This window comes from Medicago sativa, chromosome 4 (genome assembly GCF_051527215.1).
Source record: "Medicago sativa cultivar Bolivia chromosome 4, Bolivia_mono, whole genome shotgun sequence".
Lineage (NCBI taxonomy): Eukaryota > Viridiplantae > Streptophyta > Magnoliopsida > Fabales > Fabaceae > Medicago > Medicago sativa.
The window spans coordinates 11,646,968-11,666,323 of record NC_140752.1 but is presented as its reverse complement, the minus strand read 5'-3'; the positions used below and the strand labels follow the sequence as shown (position 1 = coordinate 11,666,323).

General features: G+C 31.8%; 1 protein-coding gene and 2 long non-coding RNA genes across 3 annotated transcripts; 1 reads left to right on the top strand and 2 right to left on the bottom strand.

The window, feature by feature from the left end:
* Positions 1 to 5,674: 5,674 nt before the first annotated feature.
* Positions 5,675 to 7,717, bottom strand: LOC146926335 (uncharacterized). The gene is made up of 2 exons (XR_015034096.1): positions 7,609 to 7,717; positions 5,675 to 6,848 (listed from the first exon to the last, which is right to left on the bottom strand). It is a non-coding gene; the product is annotated as an uncharacterized LOC146926335 (long non-coding RNA).
* A 4,348-nt stretch (positions 7,718 to 12,065) lies between these two features.
* LOC146926334 (UPF0481 protein At3g47200-like) lies at positions 12,066 to 15,946 on the bottom strand. The gene has a single exon (XM_085758709.1). The coding sequence runs from the start codon at positions 13,623 to 13,625 to the stop codon at positions 12,216 to 12,218; it is 1,410 nt and encodes a 469-aa protein (XP_085614835.1). The 5' UTR covers positions 13,626 to 15,946; the 3' UTR covers positions 12,066 to 12,215.
* An 877-nt stretch (positions 15,947 to 16,823) lies between these two features.
* LOC146926333 (uncharacterized) lies at positions 16,824 to 18,491 on the top strand. The gene is made up of 2 exons (XR_015034095.1): positions 16,824 to 17,449; positions 17,858 to 18,491. It is a non-coding gene; the product is annotated as an uncharacterized LOC146926333 (long non-coding RNA).
* The last annotated feature ends 865 nt before the right edge of the window (positions 18,492 to 19,356 follow it).

The window sequence follows — 19,356 nt, the reverse complement described above, 5'->3', positions numbered from 1 at the left end:
CTTGCAGATGCCAATTATATATTTGTTTTTTGTTTTTAGCGCAAGACATTCAAATAGTTAACTAGGAGCCTTCTTTGACTAACAAAAAAAGACGACTTGAAGTCTTCTCAATATGAATATAAAGTGTTTGCTGTTAGAATTATTGTTAGCGTAGATGGTGCTGTATTTTTTATTTTTTTTTTATTTTTTTAAGGTGGTAGTGTTGTTTGTTGAAAGAAGAAATTTATGCATGCACATGTACGCAAAATAAGATAGATATATGATAAGATATAAAGTAAGATGAGGATATTATATAGACATGATAAACAAATCTCATACATCATGTGTTTGTTTATTGTAAAAAATAATCTCATAACACTTGGGAAGCATTTTGTGAATCAAATTTAAAATTTCATTTATGAGGAACGTGATTTTAGTTAGCTAAAAAATATGTATTAGTTTCATTTTGTTTAGTGTATATGATAGAGAGGTTATTAAATTTAGAGGAAGGCTTTGTTGTTATCTGAGTTAATTAGAAGGAGATTATTTTTTAAAGGGTTAATTATGTTTTTGGTCCCTACAAAATTGCGACCTTGTAAGTTTTGTCCTTACTTAATTTTAATAGCATTTTTAATCCCTACAAAAAATTTCTGCACTCAATATTAGTCCTTACTCAATCCAAATTTGTTTAATTTATGCTTAAACTCTTAAGTTTTTCAACAATTTTTTACAGACGTGTTAAGAACGTTATTAAAAGGTCCTCCGAAAAAAATATTGCAAAATTTGATTTCTACGTCCATATTTTTGTTACTTATATCTTAAACTTTTGTCGTTTTAAAAAATTCATATTTAATTTATTTCATGTTAAAAAATTATAGATTTTAGTAAATGAACCTTTCATAGTGTTCTAAACTTGTATAAAAAGAATCATTAAAAAATTTAAGAGTTTAAGGATAATTAAACAAAATTTATTTTAGCAGGGACTAAAATTATAAGTAAATTTTTTTTGTAGGGATTAAAAATGCTATTAAAATTAAGTAAGGACTAAACTTACAAGGTCACAATTTTGTAGGGACCAAAAACATAATTAACCCTTTTTTAAAAGACTTTGTACTATATTGGGAATGCAAATGAAATACATACAATTATGATAATTTAGGTTATTATTTATAGCTGTTTTGTAGTTTGGCATGTTTGTAAGACTTGGCACATTCAAAAAGATAATGAAATAATTGACATTAAAGGAATAAAATTCTTAAACAAAGTAAAAGAGACATTATAATCTAATGGTAGAAAATATTAATACAGTTCAAAATGATAGGAAAATAAAAGCAGCGATAATTAAAATCAAAAGAAGATGCTTCATTACAAATGATTTTGAATTTTTTATTAGCTCATTTTTTTTTCCTAAACATGGTATACCAATTGCAATAATAGGTCACTTTGACTTTCCATAACTTGTTTCCCAATTGTGATCTACAGTAGAAACTCTTTAATTTAATGCTCGGTAAATTAATAAACTCTCTAAAATAATAAATGTGTCCGGTCCCGACTTGGGCCAATGTAAAAAATTGAAAAACTCGATAAAATAATAAGATAATAATTTTTTGGGAGATCCCTTTATAATTTTCGGTCCCAAGAAAATCATAAATTAATAATTCATAGAAACTGAAAAAAAAATATTAAGAATACATTGAACACATTTGTTCCTCTTGTTTACATTTACTGCACTTCAAAAGTCATTATTGATTTCCAATGCAAATGAACACAGTAGTTACTAATTTACGTTGAGTTCCAAGGTTCGCTGCAACATAATTCTAAGAGGCATAGACTAATTTGCCTTTTTGTTTGGTATGTACAGTATAATTACTTAAAAACTCTTTAAATTAATAATTATTAATTTATCGATAAATTAATAACTCTCTAAATTAATAAATTTCTCCGGTCCTGACACTATTAATTTATAGAGTTTTAACTGTATTGGAACCAAGCTAGAACCATCATGATAAGTGGATCTTTGTTTAGTAACTTTAGTTATTGAATACTCTTCAATTTTGATAAATCGTGGCTCATGTGTTCCTCCCTCCGATGGATGATGTATAGTAGTATTAATAAGCTGGTTTATTTTTGTAGCAACCCCTTTAGTGATCAGGCGCAAAGGGGCAGCGCACGGTTGTAGTTTTTCTGTCATAATCAAAAAGAGCAAAGGGGCAGCGCATGGTTGTAGTTTTTCTGCCATAATTAAAAGGAGAGAGCATTTATATCCGCATGTAATATCTATTAAATAACACATAAAAGCGAAAAGGTAAATTTACTCATGAACCAGCAGACAGATTTGTGTTTGCTGCATTCAACAATTAATCCACGTATTCAAGTAGTCAATGATCGTTTAATCGATTTTAAACAATTCAGATTCAAACACAAAATTTCGATTTAGTAAATAAAAATTTGAATTGAAATCTGAATCGTAACATCATCTCAATCTAACGATCATCGACGTTCCAATTGTGTGAAATACATGGAATTCTTGACTGCAGCAGTAAATTCTAACCCGAGCTGGTACAAGTTGTACCAACCAAAGTAATGTCTCAAAAAGTGTTTCTTGTGAAGTAATCATAGCAGACAATTTAATTAAAAATCGATTCCCAGTTTTAACTAACCAAAACAGAACACATGTGTAAAGTAGAAACTGAAGAAAAGAAAGATAAAGAACTAAAACATACCAAATTATCACCCCTTTGAATCAAGTACACTTATTTCACTCACTGATCAAACTGTGAGAAATTTGTTGTTTGTGTAAGTACATGTACTCTTTCGAGTCCTTTATATAAGAAATTTTTCAAAAAAAGTTTTGATTAATAAGAAACTTTTCAACAATTTTGTAATATACAAACCTTTTATATAAAAATTATAAATTTTATGACTAAACTGCAAGAGAAGGTCTATGGAAAATAAGTATTTAAATAAAACCATGTGCTGGGCGAAAATATAGAAAAAATATTTGATTAATAAAATTATGAAAAAATGATAATCCATTAAAATAGCTGACTTCAAGTCTTCTCTGTAAGAATATAAAAGTCTCTGTTGTTATTAGAAGAATAATGCAAAGAATAACATTGTTTAATACTGCATCTTCCATCTGTTTTTGTCAAACTATATGTTCCCTCTCTGCTTGTCATACTCTCATCACCGTTCTCGTCAATCTCTTCACCATTTACACTTTTGAAGCTGCCGTCAAAGTCAATGTCGCTCTCTATTTCTTCTTCCATTCGATCGATTTAGAATGTGAGGTATTTTCTCAAGTTGGTTGGCTTTGGCTTATACAAATGACAGTGGCGCTGAAGGTGGATCGTTTTTGAGGAATTCTCCGGTGGTTAATGGTTAGACCAAGGGTTTCGGATTCACTGGCGGTTGAGAAATTTGCCTGCTATTGTTGTTGTTTTTGTTGCGGAGGATCAATTTGTTCTTGAAAACTGTCATCACTAAGGTAATGGATTCTTGTTGTTGTTGTTAATTTTTGTTCCATCCATCGAATAAAGTTAATATTTTGTTTCAAGCATTTTAATTAGCGCTGAAACTCACACACTTTCTCAACTAAAGTGACTATCAACACAGGCTCAGACTATTTTCCACAAGATTCATTTTCGGACCGGACCCTTCCATTACAACCTTTTATACAAGAGTAAATAACAAAATAGAAATTGAATTTCCCATGGACACATCTTCGATTACAAGCTTTCATGAAGGAGTAAATAACAAAATGAAAACTGTTGAAAGATTTCCCTTCATGGACACATCTACCACCCAAAACTTTGATATAAGTAAGTTTATGAAAACTAGAGAACTGAATTCAGGGTCAAACAGTGAAAGCTTTGACAGAAAAGTGGATAAGTTAATGGAATCTACAGAACGTTTGGGAGGAGTATATTGCCCACCTGCTCGATTCCCACCTTTACTTCCTTCACTTCCATGTCACCTTCCTCCACTTCCACCTCCACTTCCTCCACTTCCTTCTAGGAAAGGTAGTATTGGAGCGCCAAATACCCAAATCAATGCAATTGGTAGCAACCAGCATCAATTACGAATCCCGATAAGTGAAAAGACTCCTAAAAAACTAATGGAGGTAATCATTGGTAGAGAGAACACAATAAGTGAAAAGACTCATAGAAAAATAATGGAGGCAATCAAAGGTAGACAGAACGCAATAAGTGAAAAGGCTCATAGGAAAATAATGGAGGCAATCAAAGGTAGACGTCATCATGATAGATCAGATTCTCTACTGTAAACTTTTTGATGAGAAAATTGCGATTCGAGATTGAATCGTCTAAATTTCAATATCAGTTTTTTTTACTAAAGAATAGCATGCTTAAAAGTTAGATTGTCGAATCTCAATTCAACAACCACTGTTGTCTTGAATGCGTCAAAAAATTGATTGCATGCATGCAATCATGATCTATATCATAAGGTGAAATGTACATCTCTCCACGATGATTGCAGTAATCACTGGGAGTTAAAACCTTGTTTCGAAGGTTAAGCCTTATTTGTAGTAATTCGTTTTGTTTAGCTGGCTTTTGCTTGTAATGTCTCTTTTGTACTTGAATGTTGTTATATTTGCAAGCTGTTTCTATCTTTGAAAAAGAAACATTGTCAAGAGACAGAGAAATTCAGCCGTTGTGAGAAAATATCTGTAGTCATTTTAATGCAGTAGCGGGGCACTTCAGTCGAATAAAATTGGTGAAATGTAAAATTGTATGTAGTTTTTGGGCCTTGCATACTTAGATTCGCGGTTGTTCTGTTTCAGTCTTTACAATAATGGATATCCGCTATAACACTATAGCATATTTGGGGTTTGGCGGCGCTACTCGTTACTATCTGGTATTAACTACTTAGGATATAAGTTTCGGATAATGATCATATTTCATTGATATTATTTTCTTATTTCGTTGTTCAGACATAGAGGTTTTTGAGTATTTCGAGTTTAAATATATTTAGCAGGAATTTGTGTAGGCATGGTAAGGTGCATGAGTTATTGGAATCTCATTTTAATTCATTTTTGTCACTGCCTTTCCTTTTCCAATTGCAATTTCTGACTACCTTTTCTCTTTCCAATTGTTGAAAAGTTTATAGTTCTATCTCTATCTAATATCTAACTTTTTTTTTTTTGAACTGCTATCTAATATCTAACTTACCCATTGGTGTAAATGAAAAAAAATCACAGTATAATCCTTAAGTATATTTTAAGTTATAATTAACAATATCAAAATGCATCAAGACTGTTAGTACATCCGGCAAAGCAAATCTATCAAGGCAAGCTATAGGACTGAAGCACCAATGTTCTATTGCATATTCAAAGCCTTTCACTTTGACATTTCACCATCTTCAATTCATACCAAAATACTTGCAAATGACCATCCGTGCAAAAAGAATGCCATATATGAGATAGTCTTCAAGATCAAAAGTAATTTATGGGCTATTTTTACATGCCTATTTTTACTCATATGCTATGATAACTTATTTTTGTTGGTAATATATATGGAGTCTCTAAACCTATAAAATCCTGTAATTTTCCAATACTTGTAATTTTTCATAAAATTAGAGCGCAATGCGTGTCCCGTGCTCATGCACGGGTATCTTGCTACTCATAACAAAAAAGAAATAATTTATTGACAATAAAGGAATAAAAACTCTTAAAAAGGAAAGAAAAAAAAAAGAGACATTATAATTGAATGGTAGATAATATTAGGAAAATTCTATGGTGAAGTCATGAAAATGACTTTTTTGGTGAAGTTAACACTATAGCATCAAAAATGTAGTGAGTAACACCCCACTGTTTGTACAGTGGCATCAAAAGTTCAGTCCACATAGTATCATCAATTCATCAGAGTAACAAGAATACACTTAATCTAATTTTATCCTACCTTGTTTTAAGTGTAACATCCCACAAAGTGCAACACTTAAGATTATCATATAATATCATCAACTCTGTTTGCATGTCAAAGATGCCAACGATAAAATAGTCCCCGTAAGTCCAAGATGATGCAAGCATTACTAGATGAATTACTATTGATCATTAATCAGTAACCAACAATTTAAAAATGAATCAAACATTAAGATCAAAATTAACTTTTCCAAAAAAGTCAGTTTTTTGACTGCACCGTAGAAGCTCCCATAATATTAATACATTTCAAAATAATAAGAAAATCAATGCAACAATAATTAAAATAAAAAGAAGACACTTCATTACAAATGATCTTGAGTCTTTGATTGACTCAAATATTTCTTGTAGACATGACATTATTAATGCATTCCTCAATTGATGCTGGTTGGTATACCAATTGCAATTGATTGGTCACTTTGAGTTTCCATTACTTTTTTTTGCTTTTTTCAATGATTGAGTTTCCATTACTTGTTTGCCCATAATCATCTATTGTAACCACGCTACTTGCGCATATTTCTTGTAGACATGACATTATTAATGCATTCCTCAATTGATGCTGGTAGGTATACCAATTGCAATTGATTGGTCACTTTGAGTTTCCATTACTTTTTTTTGTTTTTTTTGCCCATAATCATCTATTGTAACCACGCTACTTGCGCAACAGTCGTCTACTACTTTCTTGTGATCTATTGGTGTTTCTTCCTCCTTATAAAATGTACTAGTAGTAGTATTTATAACCTTGTTTACTTTTGTACTGAACCCATTAGTGAACTTCAACACTGAATCTTTTGTAGTTTTGATACGATTATTTATGTAGCCTACATAAGTGGCAGGTTTCACCTCCCAAAATTTCAGATTAAATTTAGGTTTTGGATTAAAATCCTGGTAATCCTCGTATCCATGAAAGGTCTTGGGCATGGTTGTAGTTTTTCTGCAAGAATTAAAAGGAAATAGAGCATTTATGTTTGCACGTAATAAAAGCGAAAACGTTGACTTTTTTCATGAACTTGACGGATTTGTGTTTGCTGCATTCAACAATTAATCCATGCATTCAAACAGTCAATAATTGTTTAATCAATTTCAAGCGATTCAGATTTCAAATAGTATAATGTTTCAATTTAGTAAATAAAAATAGGGTTAATAGGTTATTTTTGGTTTTACACCCTGTAAAATATTTTTTTTGATTTACCCCCTGTAAAATATTTTTGTTTTGATTTACCCCCCTAATAGTTCATTCAAAAACCAGAATTTCTGAAGAAAAAAAATAAAAAATTGGTTTTTGAATGACCTATTAGGGGGGTAAATCAAAACAAAAATATTTTACAGGGGTAAATCAAAAAAAGTATTTTACAGGGTGTAAAACCGGAAATAACTTATATTACAGGGGTAAAACACTATTAACCCATAAAAATATGGATTGAAATCTAGACTGAATCATCATCTCAATCTAACTGTCATTGACGTTCTGATTGTATTAATACATGGAATTCTTGACTGTAATAAACATAAATTTGAACCCTGCCTGGAACAAGTTGTACCAAGCAAAGTAATGACTTAAAAAGTGTTTGTAGTAAAGTAATCATAGCAGAAAAACAAATTAAAAATGCATTCCCAGTTTTAACTAACCAAAACAGAACACATGTGCAGTAAAAACTGAAAAATAAAATGAAAGATGAAGAACTAAAACATACCAAATTATCACCCCTTAGAATCAAGAGCCACTAATTTCACTCACTGCTCAAACTGTGAGAAATTTGCTGTTTGTGTAAGTACATGTATTTGCAGGTTTTATAATAATAACAAGGGAAAATTACATTTACCTCCCCTGAGGTTTATCTAAATGTAACATACACCCCCTCTAGTTTTAAAATAGACATTGACCTCCCCTGAGTTTTCATCAAATGAACAAAAACAACCCTTCCCTATTAACACCATTATTAGTTTTGAAAGACGGTTAACACTGTTTGTTTCTCCCTTTCTCCGTTGAATTAAAAACAGAGAGTAAACAGCTTGATTACAAGAATGACAAGCACAAACCAAAAATCAAAACCAAAACAGCACCAGAATTTACAAAAAGGCATATGCTCCCACTTAAAAGACCGGCTACCGAATACTTGGCAGAAACCCAACTAAAAGGCAGCTTTACTAAACCAGGCTGCTAACCAAACCTATTACACCATTTGATGTCAAACCAAAATAAGCAAAATTGGAAGCCAAATTAAGGAAAATTTGATATTTATCTTACAATAGTGGTTTTGGTATTTCCTTAATTTGGCTTAAATTGGTTACTCCATATCATCAAAGGGTCTGCGATAAATTAAAATTTGACCATAACCTTCAAACCCAATAACAAAATTAAAGGTTCAACATAACAGGGAGACATGGTCTAAGATTCAGATAAGGGATATTGAATAAAAAGAGTTCAGATCTTCAAAATACCAAGCCAACATATATATAGTGCTTGATTCTAAGGGAGAACAAGTTTCTAAGTAAAGCTGGTTGGAGAAAATGAAAACGCAAAGTATCAAGCTACCAACGCGAATGTTTTCTTTTTCTTTTTCTGCAGTATAAAATTAACGGGCGTTTGTAGAGTTAAGCAGTGGGGGAAGTTGGTGATTTTTAAGAAAATAGAGGGGATGTAAATTACATTTAGATAAACCTCAGGGGAGGTTAGTGTAATTTCCCCTAATAACAAAGGGGTTCACAATGACGTGGATGGAGGCAAGGAAACTTCGCTGCTAGCCGAAAAAAATATGCAATTGACTTACCTATATTGATTAATTAATGAATACTCCACTTTAATATAAAAAGAAGACAAAATTGTAGTAGTTTTTTTGCGCTAACCGTCTGATTCTCAAGAGAAATGAGCAATATTACCATATTGATCTAGAGTTCGACTGTGAGGTAAGGATAACCTGACCAACAAATAAAGAGTATAAACTTTCCCCTTAAATAAGTTTTTTCCCTTTTACATTTTGTTTGAGGCATTTTAGCCTTTCAAATATCAACAATTACATAATTTACAAACCATTCATATAAAAATTATAAATTTTATGACTAAACTGCAAGAGAGGGTCAATGAAAAATAAGTATTTAAATAAAACCATGTGATGGGTAAAAAATATACAAATAAAATATTTGATTAAAAAAATTGTGAAAAAATAATAATCGATTAAAAAGTATTTCAGTGCTGGCCAACTCTACCGAATGGAATTAAAATAGCTGACTTCAAGTCTTCTCTGTAAGAATATAAAAGTCTAATGTTATAAGAAGAATAATGCAAAGAATACATTATTTAATACATATATTTTAAATAGACTTTTTGTATTGGTTTGTATGGATCACACTAAATTAGATGGATCACACTAAAAGAGTGTGATTAATAGAAGATCGCTTGTTGGGATATGCATTTCAAAGAGTGTGATTATCAATAGAAGATACTTTGTTTAATATAGTTCGATGCTTGTTAAAATAATTATTATTCTTTCGTTCAAAAAAAAATTATTATTATTCTTGATCAACCTCATTGATAAGACAAAATTAAATCCTTCGAAAAAAATAAAAAGTCAAAATTAAAGAAAAGGAAAAGTTCTATGATGGTCTTGCGTGTTTTGGTTTTGTTCCTCTTCGAAACGGCGGTGACTTTTTCGTTTTGAACTGTTGCGTGTTTTATTTTCCGTTGGTGTGTTGTGGTGGAGTAGGTCACGGAGGTAATAGGAGGTGAAGGTGGTGATGACGTGGTGGTTTTGCAGTGGTGGCGACGATGCTGTTTTGGTGGATCGGTGGAGAGAAGAGTCCGACTTGGGGTGGTGTGGTGGTGGATCAGGGATCTGTGGTTGCGGATCTGCGGAGTGGTGATGGATTTATGTGGTGGTGGTGGTGGTGATGAAGTGGTGATAGAGAGCATTGAAAACATCGCAGCTGTTTTCGTTGTTGTTTTCGTGGTGGTTGTGTGGTGGCTAGGAGTGTGTGATGGTGGCTGATGGGAGGGTCAGTGGGGTTTATTGGTTTTCGTGGTGGCTGGTGTTGGTTTTTGGTGAGGATTAATAGTGGTTTTTGTGGTGGTTAATGGTAGGTTTGGTGGTGGTGCTTGTGGTGGTGCTTGTGGTGGCTAGTTGTGGTTATGCTTTTTGTGGGTTTTCTTCTATGAGTTTGTTGTTAATGGGGTTTTCAAATACACGGATGTTAGACAATGTGGCTTGTTTAAGGTGCGGTTACATGAGTTTTTAGTAAGTTTGATGGTTATTTTGGAGAGGTTTTTCAACGGTTTGGCACAATATTTGTTTCTGCTATTGCTCAAGCGTTTAGACTGATTTTTGGAGATGACTTCTTGGTTTGATGTTTCGTTTTTATTGGTTTCCAGGGGAGGGTGTTTTTGATTTGTTTGTAGAAGTTTGCTTTTGATACATGAGTGTTTGTTTGGGTGTTCCGTTCCGTATATATATACGACACATTTTTCCTTTGTATGTTGCTTTTTAAGTCTCCTAGCCTAGCATTCCTTGTGCTTGCTAGGATTCTTTGTGGTTTAAATAAAATTCATTTTAGCTTCTTAAAAAAAAAAAAAAACACCCACCATTAACAAAACTCATCGTAAAATAAAATTGAGAGTTACTTTAAAATAGAATATATAAAAAACAATGCTTTTTTTTGGTAAAAAAAAAAAACAATGCTAAATTGTACCTTTGGTCTCTAATTATTTTTTCAGTTTCATTTTGGTCCTTTAATTAATAAAAGTTTCGTTTTGGTCCATTAACTTTATCTTCATCCGCCAATCCGGTCTTATTAATTATGTTAATTTTTTTTTGTCAAAGTGTTAATTTTAACCTCTAATGTCTAAGATGAACCAACATTAAAAATGGTTCACCGTAGACCTTATTAATTTTTTTAATTTAAATCGATTGATCTTCTTTATTAAAAAAGAGGACCATTGAATTATGCATGGCTAAGTTATGTTAGAGTGAACCTACAACAATTAATTTTATTTCCTATTATTCATCTTCTTCCTTCCTCTTATATTCATCGTCTTCAACATCACATTCATCAAGCTTCATGAAAAACAAAAAATCTAGAAATTTATCAACAACAAAATCATCATCATCAAGTTTAAAGTTGTGAAAGATTTGGTAAATACTTATCTCTATTTTTTTAGGATTGAAGTATTCTTACTGCATCCTATATATCCAACCTCCTTCTGTCCTGTTTTGTTATGCTCTTATGGTTAGTTGAAATGGGAAATGGTTATTTTTCAACATAAGAAGCGTCAGGTAAAACTTTAAAGTTTGTGGGATCAAGGATTTTGAGAATTCATTTTCATTGTCTTGCAAAGATTCATTGATAAGAAAGAAACACAGAGATGCTATCCCTAATAAATATAATTGGAGAGCAACTATGAAACTGGTACTGATTCATTCAGATAAGTGTGGACCCATCAAGCCAGAATCAAATAGGGGTAACATTGTAGTAGAATGACATGGAACTATCTCTTGCAAGAGAAGTCTAATACATTTGATGCATTTAAAAGGTTTTAGACACTTGTTGGGAAGGAACATGGATGTGAACTTAAGGGTCTTAAATTCATAATATCCCCAACACAATAACATTGATTCATCGTAAAAGAACACACACAACGAAATTTCAATGGAAAATTGATATAGTTAATTAGATACAATTACAAACTAAATAAAACCCAAAACTTTTGGTATAGGGCTTCGTTAATGAAAAAGCTGCAACACAGTGAACGAGTGTTTGTCATTCTTCACAAAAAAAAAAAAAAAAATAGAAAAAAACCTTTTGGCAGAACAATTTGCATGATTATTTAAATTGAAGAGAAGAAGAAAAAAGAAAATGTTGCCTTTGGAACAAAGAAACGTGTATGTGTATAAAGACGGGGATCGAATGTTGGCAAAAGGGGTTTGTTGTTAGTTTATGTCGGATCCTTTCCCAATTATGATTTGTGTTGTGGTATTGTTATTACAAAATTATGTGTTTGCTTGAGACAAAAATAGGGTTGTCCACTTTATCCCTGTAAAACACCGCCAAATCATGAAATTGAGAGATATTAAATCAAAGTTTTATGAAAATTTCAACGACAAAAATGATTTTTTTACAGGGACTAAAATTAAATTAACTCATATTTGCACAAATCAAATGCATAATTAAGCCATTTAGTATTCATTTAGTAAAACGTAAACATGATTATACATTTCATACGACACTTTGATTTTGAGTCAAAGGTTAATAAGTGCAACATTTTGATTAGAAATCCTATATGCCAATTACAAGTTGAGAAGAAAATAAACTAGCCACTACGGGATGAGTAATATGTTTGCATGATAGTAAGGACGAGGAGCACAACAGCTGCGATTACTCCTACGAATTTCCAAACCGTAGGTATATGGTCACGTATCAAAATATTGTACCAGTTTCGCCCATAGTAAACACAACTATCAAAAAAACACCTACATTGATGCCAAGAGCATATAGGCCATTTTCGCAAAATTTTGGTAACTTTCTTCCCCTTGAAGTCATACACATTCAACCTTGCACAAATCTCGCTATAACTCATATCCATGTGCTCGACTCCTTTGGCAATCGTTCGAAATAATGTCAACAAATCTTCATTGCTCTTGTTCAACTCATTTACAATAACACCTTTTTCTCGAAGTAATTCAATATCATGCACACAACATATCAAACCATTAAAGAAAAGTGCATAGGAAGTGTATTTGCATTTAATCCAAAATTTGCTTTGCTCCCAAGCAATTAAATTTCTCCATTTCACTTCTGTTGTTTCCTTAACATGTAACGGTGGAATATCAAGCTCCCCAAAATCATTAAAACTTATACCAAAATTGAACATATCAACAAGCTTATGCTGATTTTGATTTGTGCTATTTGATTTAGCTCGAATTAATACTCCAGAAGCTCGAAACCTGGTAGCACAGTAAAATAATTCTGGTGCCGCTTTTTTCCTTTCATGTTGTTGGTTTTGCTCCACTGTGGACAAGTGCATCAAATGAAGTATATGAGCACCTCCGGAAATATTCAACATAGGATAACCAAAGGCGTTACGGACAATATTAGCAACACGGTGATCATCTTTGATTTCACTATCATCAGGAAATACCTTTCGATATAACTTCTTTAGAACAATGAAGGGAACTTGGTTCTCAAGCATAACTACATCGTTTAAAACAGATAATACCTTTTCCTCCGTTTGAAGGATTGAGTCATTGCTATATGATGTTGTAGTTTGGTTGTCCATGTAGTCGCCAAGCCTGATGAGAAGCTCCAATAGAAAACAACCATCTATTATCATTATTTTAGCGATTTCTTCTGGTTCTTTTTCTTCGACGATGTTGTTGTTGCTCCCACCATAGCTAGCACAAATCACTTTATCTAACCTGAGAATGTCATCGCCACATTCTCTTAACCTTATCGCTGATGTTCTATTTTGTTCAGGTATAGTTCCTTGTCGGTCAAGAAATTCGCGCATGTAATGCCATTTCGGTTCTTCCATTAATTGAAGGTGTCTGGTGGTTCCTCTATGTAAGGGTCCTATGGATATATTTTTTGGTTTGTAAGCATCTTCGTTTGCTTCTTGAAGTTCATCTGGAACGTTGGAAATGCTACATGCTTGAACTTCGCCATGATTGAGAGAACCTAACATCACTTCAATGGGAACCATCCAACTAAAATCAGATTGCATCTTCAATATAAAAAAGAACAACGACAAAAAATTTGGTTAGAGAAATGTGGAGAGGTATAACAGGAATTGTGAGAGAAGTCAAAGAAATAAATAGTTTGTATGAAATGAAGAAATAATTGAGTAAAAACTAAATAAACTTCAGTGTAGCTGCAACTTTACAATATACAGCTATTTTATATAAATTATAATATTTATGACTAAACTGCAAGACCATGTTTATGAGGAAGTAAATATTCAAACCAAACCATGTGCTGAGCAAGAGCATGATGTGAACACGCAATAATAGGGTCAATGAATAAACAAAATATTTTGTTTTCCTTTCCACATTACAACAACTTTTTTTTTTTTTTGACGAATCATTATAGCAACTTGATAATATACAAATCTTTTATATAAATTCTAAATTTTATAAATAAATTTTTATTTTTTTTTGAAGAAGCTAAAATGGAATTTCATTACTCACGAATCCTGACAATTCAAGCACAAGGAGTGCCTGAAAACAGGAAAGTCAATACAATTACATCAATAGTCTAGTAAAAGGAACAAAAGCAAAAAGAAGCTCATTACAAAAAGAGCCCCAAACAATTGAGAGGATTTAAACACCACATGTGATAGTTAAAAGCAGTGTTTCTGTTTGCTTTCATCCACCAGAAAGTTTGAAGCTTAATTTTGTCAAGCAATTGTTGTATTGATGACTCTTGTTGACGAAAAACCCGAGCATTTCTTTCTTTCCAGATTTCCCACACACAAGAGAGCCAAATGAGATTGAAAACAATGCAGACACTTTTTGAAAAGCCGCCTAAACTTTCAAATTGGTAAAAATGATTTGCTACTTGCGCTGGTTGAACCATTATGAAGCCAAGCCAATGCAAAATGGCATCCCAAATTTTCCCAAAAAAAGCACAAGACAAGAATAAGTGATTAAGGTCTTCCATCGAACCGCACCCACCCACACAAGGTTGAGTGTTATGTTGAAGAATGTGTCTCCTTGATAAGTTGTCCATTGTTGGTAACCGGTTCCGAAACAGTCGCCAAGCATATATTTAAATTTTATAAATAAATTGCTAGATCGGATCTATGAAAAGTATATATTTAAACCAATAATTGATTTTGGTAAAAAAAAAAAAAAACCAATAATTGATTGATTAAACCTATAAAAAAAATAATAGATTTAAAATTCCCTCAAAAAAAATAATAGATTTAAAATATTAAAGTCAATCGAACTGTCGCAAAATTAATTTATATATGTTGCTTCCCACTTTGCCTAGTGGAAATTAAAAAGAAACGAATGATAATTATGTATTTGTTTTAAACATGTTCTTCTTTGACTTCCATAAAAAATGGTATTATTTCAAAGAATAATTTGACAAAAATGGTTAAGTTTGTATAAGAACTTCTTCATTTCTTACATTTCTTACATTTGAAAAGATAATGACACAAAATAACTTGAAAACAAGTATAAAATAATCAAAGATAATGTGTTCTACCATTTATTTTTATAAATGAAGAGAATCTTTATTTTTTTAAAGTGGTTTTTAAAAACTAAACCATCAATATAGTTTAGTTCAAAATCTGAATTGGGAACTATGAAATGACACAATTAAAATTAAAACTACGAGATTAAAACCATACATTTATAATTATAACTGTTATTATTATCAACAATCATGTGAATGCTTCATAAGATGCAGATAGAGAAAACATTATAATTATAACTGTTATTATTATCTTTTCATCTTCTTAAAGACACTAATAAATTTCTTCTATTAAGAATACATGGTTCCACTGTCTCAATATAAGTTACTTTAACACAACTTAAAAAAATGGTTAAGTTTGTATAAGAAAAAGAAATAATGAATTACTCTCCAAAATCATTCACTAGTAGTATGGGAAATATAAATTACAAGAACAAAATAAGATTAACAAATAACTAATGGTATAACAGAAAGAAAAAAAAACAAATTTGTATTGAAAAACGACATTGTAAACTAACATTTGTTGAGCTATCACAGCAATACTCTAAAATGTGGATTATTCACAACTGCCAAGAAACTCATATTCCGCCAAGATGACAATGAACTTGAATACACAACATTAATTAGCAGTAAACACAAACTTTAAAGAAATGGAATCAAAAATACTGAAGAGCTAATACTAACGTTTTGAACTACAACGTTTGCATAAAAGTTGCTTGTTCAAATCATCTTCTGCAATACTGTGTTACAGGAAGTAGATAAAGATGAAAAAGTTCAAGGCTCTTATATTGCTCCAAAGCAAGGAGTTCATGATTCATGTTTGTTGAGAAGGAGCTGTTACGGTATTCAATTATGGAAGCATTTTGTTAAACTAACAACTTGCCAGAGACCTTAGCGAAAGTACATGTTTACTATCAAAGACCTAACTGATAGTAAGTATGCACAGTCGAGGACCTAACAGTAAGTTGGTGTTTAATGGAAGATTAATTTTGAACAAAAGATAGAATTAGATGACATTTTGGGATTTGAGATTTAGGAATTTGAGATTCAATTTGGGGATATTGATTTTTGGTTCAAGAACCAAAGTGACCATTTTCTACTTTCACTTTAGTCCCTGTGACACCTCATATGTCATGTCATCATAAAACATGTGTCTCATCATCAATTAACAGAAATATTTAACGATAGATACTAAAGTGATAACGGAAGTACAGAATCAGAGATTTCTTTGTATTTAATCCTGAGTCAAAAACCTATGTGACAGCGAGGTACAGAGTCGGAGACTAAAGTGACCATTTGCAATTTTTTCTATTTTCCAATTCTAATGATCCATTTAGCACACCAATGCCCATCACTCGTTGACTTTTCATGTGGCTCCACAATATTAATGCATACAAACATAGTGGCTCCACAATATAATGGTCCATTTAACACACCAATGCCCATCACTCGTTGACTTTTCATGTGGCTCCACAATATTAATGCATACAAACATAGTGGCTCCACAATATTAATGCTTTTGATATCTTATCTAACCATTGACCAATAGTTATAATAGGTAATAATACAATAATTGATTCAATAAATGAAAAACAATAATTTATTTAAAATGATTTTAAATTAAATACTAAACTAATAAAAATAAATTAAAAACTTAATTAAAAAACTCTAAAAATATGATATGAGATAATGTCATCACCCATTAACCCGAAATGATCACCACTCAAAGCCACATAAAGAGATCTCTTGTGCAACGCACCCCAAAAGAGTGCCCTTTAACAAATCTTAATCGTTAGATCAATCTGTAACAGCCTTTTGCGCCTCACCCCATGTTTATAGGAGCGATTACAATGTTCCCAACTATATAAGTGTGGCTTCGTGCCACGCTTAAGGTACGATCATATTTTTACACAATTTCTCCTCCTCAATCTCACACTACTTGTCTGAGTGCTAACCTATTTTGTAGATTTTTTCCCCATTAAAGAAGGTCGAGCACTTCCACTAGTCATCCATATTTCTAGTCTACTCCAATACAATAGATAGTCAACTAAGAATAAATGTAATAACAATTCACAACAAGACAATATCTCTCCTACATGACTTATATTTTAAATTACTACACTTTTTTTTTCTTCTTAAATTTATGTCATAGTATTAGTTAATATTCATGATCGACTAGTCAATTGCGTGTTCTTTTAGTCTTGGCAGTCAAGTTGCATCCATCCACGTTATTCTGAAGCCCCTTTGTTATAAAAACCTGCAAATACATGTACTTACACAACAGCAAATTTCTCAAGTTTTGATCGGTGAGTAAAATAATGGTACTTGAATCGAAGGTGTGAAGATTTGGTATGTGTTTTGTTTTTCTTCTTTCTATTTTTAGTTTCTACTTTTCACATGTGATCTCATTTTAGGATTCTTACCACATCATATATATCCAACCTTCTGTGATCTGTTTTGGAATGAATGTTTTGCTTTGATTCTAGTTCTGATATTCCGTTGTTACTTTATTTATTTATTTTTTTACTTGTGGGTTGTGGGATTGGTGGAAAGTTACGATCAATATTTTAAAAATCGGTTGAACCGACCATTTCAACTAGTTAAACTGTCAATTTGTCGATTAGTTTGATTTCTGTTATACCTTATGGTGTGTTTGTTTGTTTTATCAATATAATGCTCTAATTATTTGTGAATTATTAGTTTGATGAATTAACTCTATTTGCAAATCTATGATGCTCATCTCCTCTTCTTACTCAGAAAAACTAGCAACATGCCTCCAAATAAAAGAGGAAAAACAAATAAAAGACCTCGACGGTATGATCCAATAGAACTCGAATCAGCTCAACAGCCAAGCATTGATCACGTCGAATCAGCTCACCAGCCAAGCATTGATCACTCAAACGGGACAGAATCATCAAGCAATCTCAAGATTTCATTACTTTATAGAATCATCAACACCATAACAAGATTTTGGAGGAGCATCGGGAAAAATTTGAATATCTTTCAAGAAACAACAAATAAATTTGCAGATAGATCCGATGATTACCCACCATTTAGATTGCCCAGCTTTGAAGAAACAGTAACGAATAGTATGATGTCGAAAAAGAAAAAAAGAACAGTCAAATAAAATAGCAATGTCAACATATGGAATGGCAAATTGATCAATCATTGCGGTTGGTACCAACTTGTAGCGTATCAGTTTGGTACCAACTGCAAAATAAACATTCGTGATATCTAGAAAAATAATGCAGTTAGTCAATGTTTCAAAATAATTTGTAATGCAAGATCTTTTAGCAGTACGTGTGATATATTAACATTGTCAAGAATCTGATTTTCCAGGTTCAACAATCCAATTTCCTCTATAAAATCCACAATCCTATTTTTGTGTGCACTATTAATTATTTCTATCAATATTCCCTACATTTTTTGATGAATGACGCAAGTGTGAATCTTGGGAAAACAACTAGTATTGATAATATTTCTTATGCATCTCCACTTTTTAGGATTTCTTATGTATAAATAGGGATTCATTTGAAATACTATTTTGATTTACAACTTATATCTTAAATTTATTCATCTCTTGAAATTTCATAAATTTATGATGTCTTATTTTCTGATCTTTCTGAAATTCATATATGAAACCGCTCGAATCCCTCATTTTATCTTTTATTTGTACTATTATTACTCTAGGAAATCTTACAGAGAAAGAGAAGAACAACTCAATGGATTACACTTCCAATTGTTCCAGCTCCAAGATATTAATTTTGATCTGTTATACAATTTATTCTGTTGTGCCTTCCTTTCCTTCATAGAAACAATCGTTCCTCCACAACCAGATGCACCAAACAACAGATAACCAAATTATATAGTGTTACTTCCTTTTTGTTTCTTCCTCTAAGAACGCTTCCAAACTGCTGAAAAATGCAAAATGCAATTATCGTGCAGGGCTGATTTGAACCCGAGCAACCTACAATTAGAAAAAACTTAGGTGCATTTTCCTAATTGCTTTTGGTATGGTTTGTAACATAAAATACTAATAAGTATAACTATCAATGATCTTTCAACTCCACAATTTTCGCGAAGTTGATTATAACTACAAAAGGTGAATTTTATATGAAGAAGCATATACAAAATGCGCCTAAGAAAATGCACCTAAGTTTTGTCCTAAAAATGAACCCTCTAAAGTCCTTTCAAAGCCCTCCATTCTTATCATTGTTAACAATACAGATACAAAATAGAGAAAGTGAGAATAGGAA

Coding starts and splice junctions, on each gene's coding strand:
- LOC146926334 (XM_085758709.1), bottom strand. CDS start 13,625: ATGCAATCTGATTTTAGTTGGATGGTTCCCATTGAAGTGATGTTAGGT.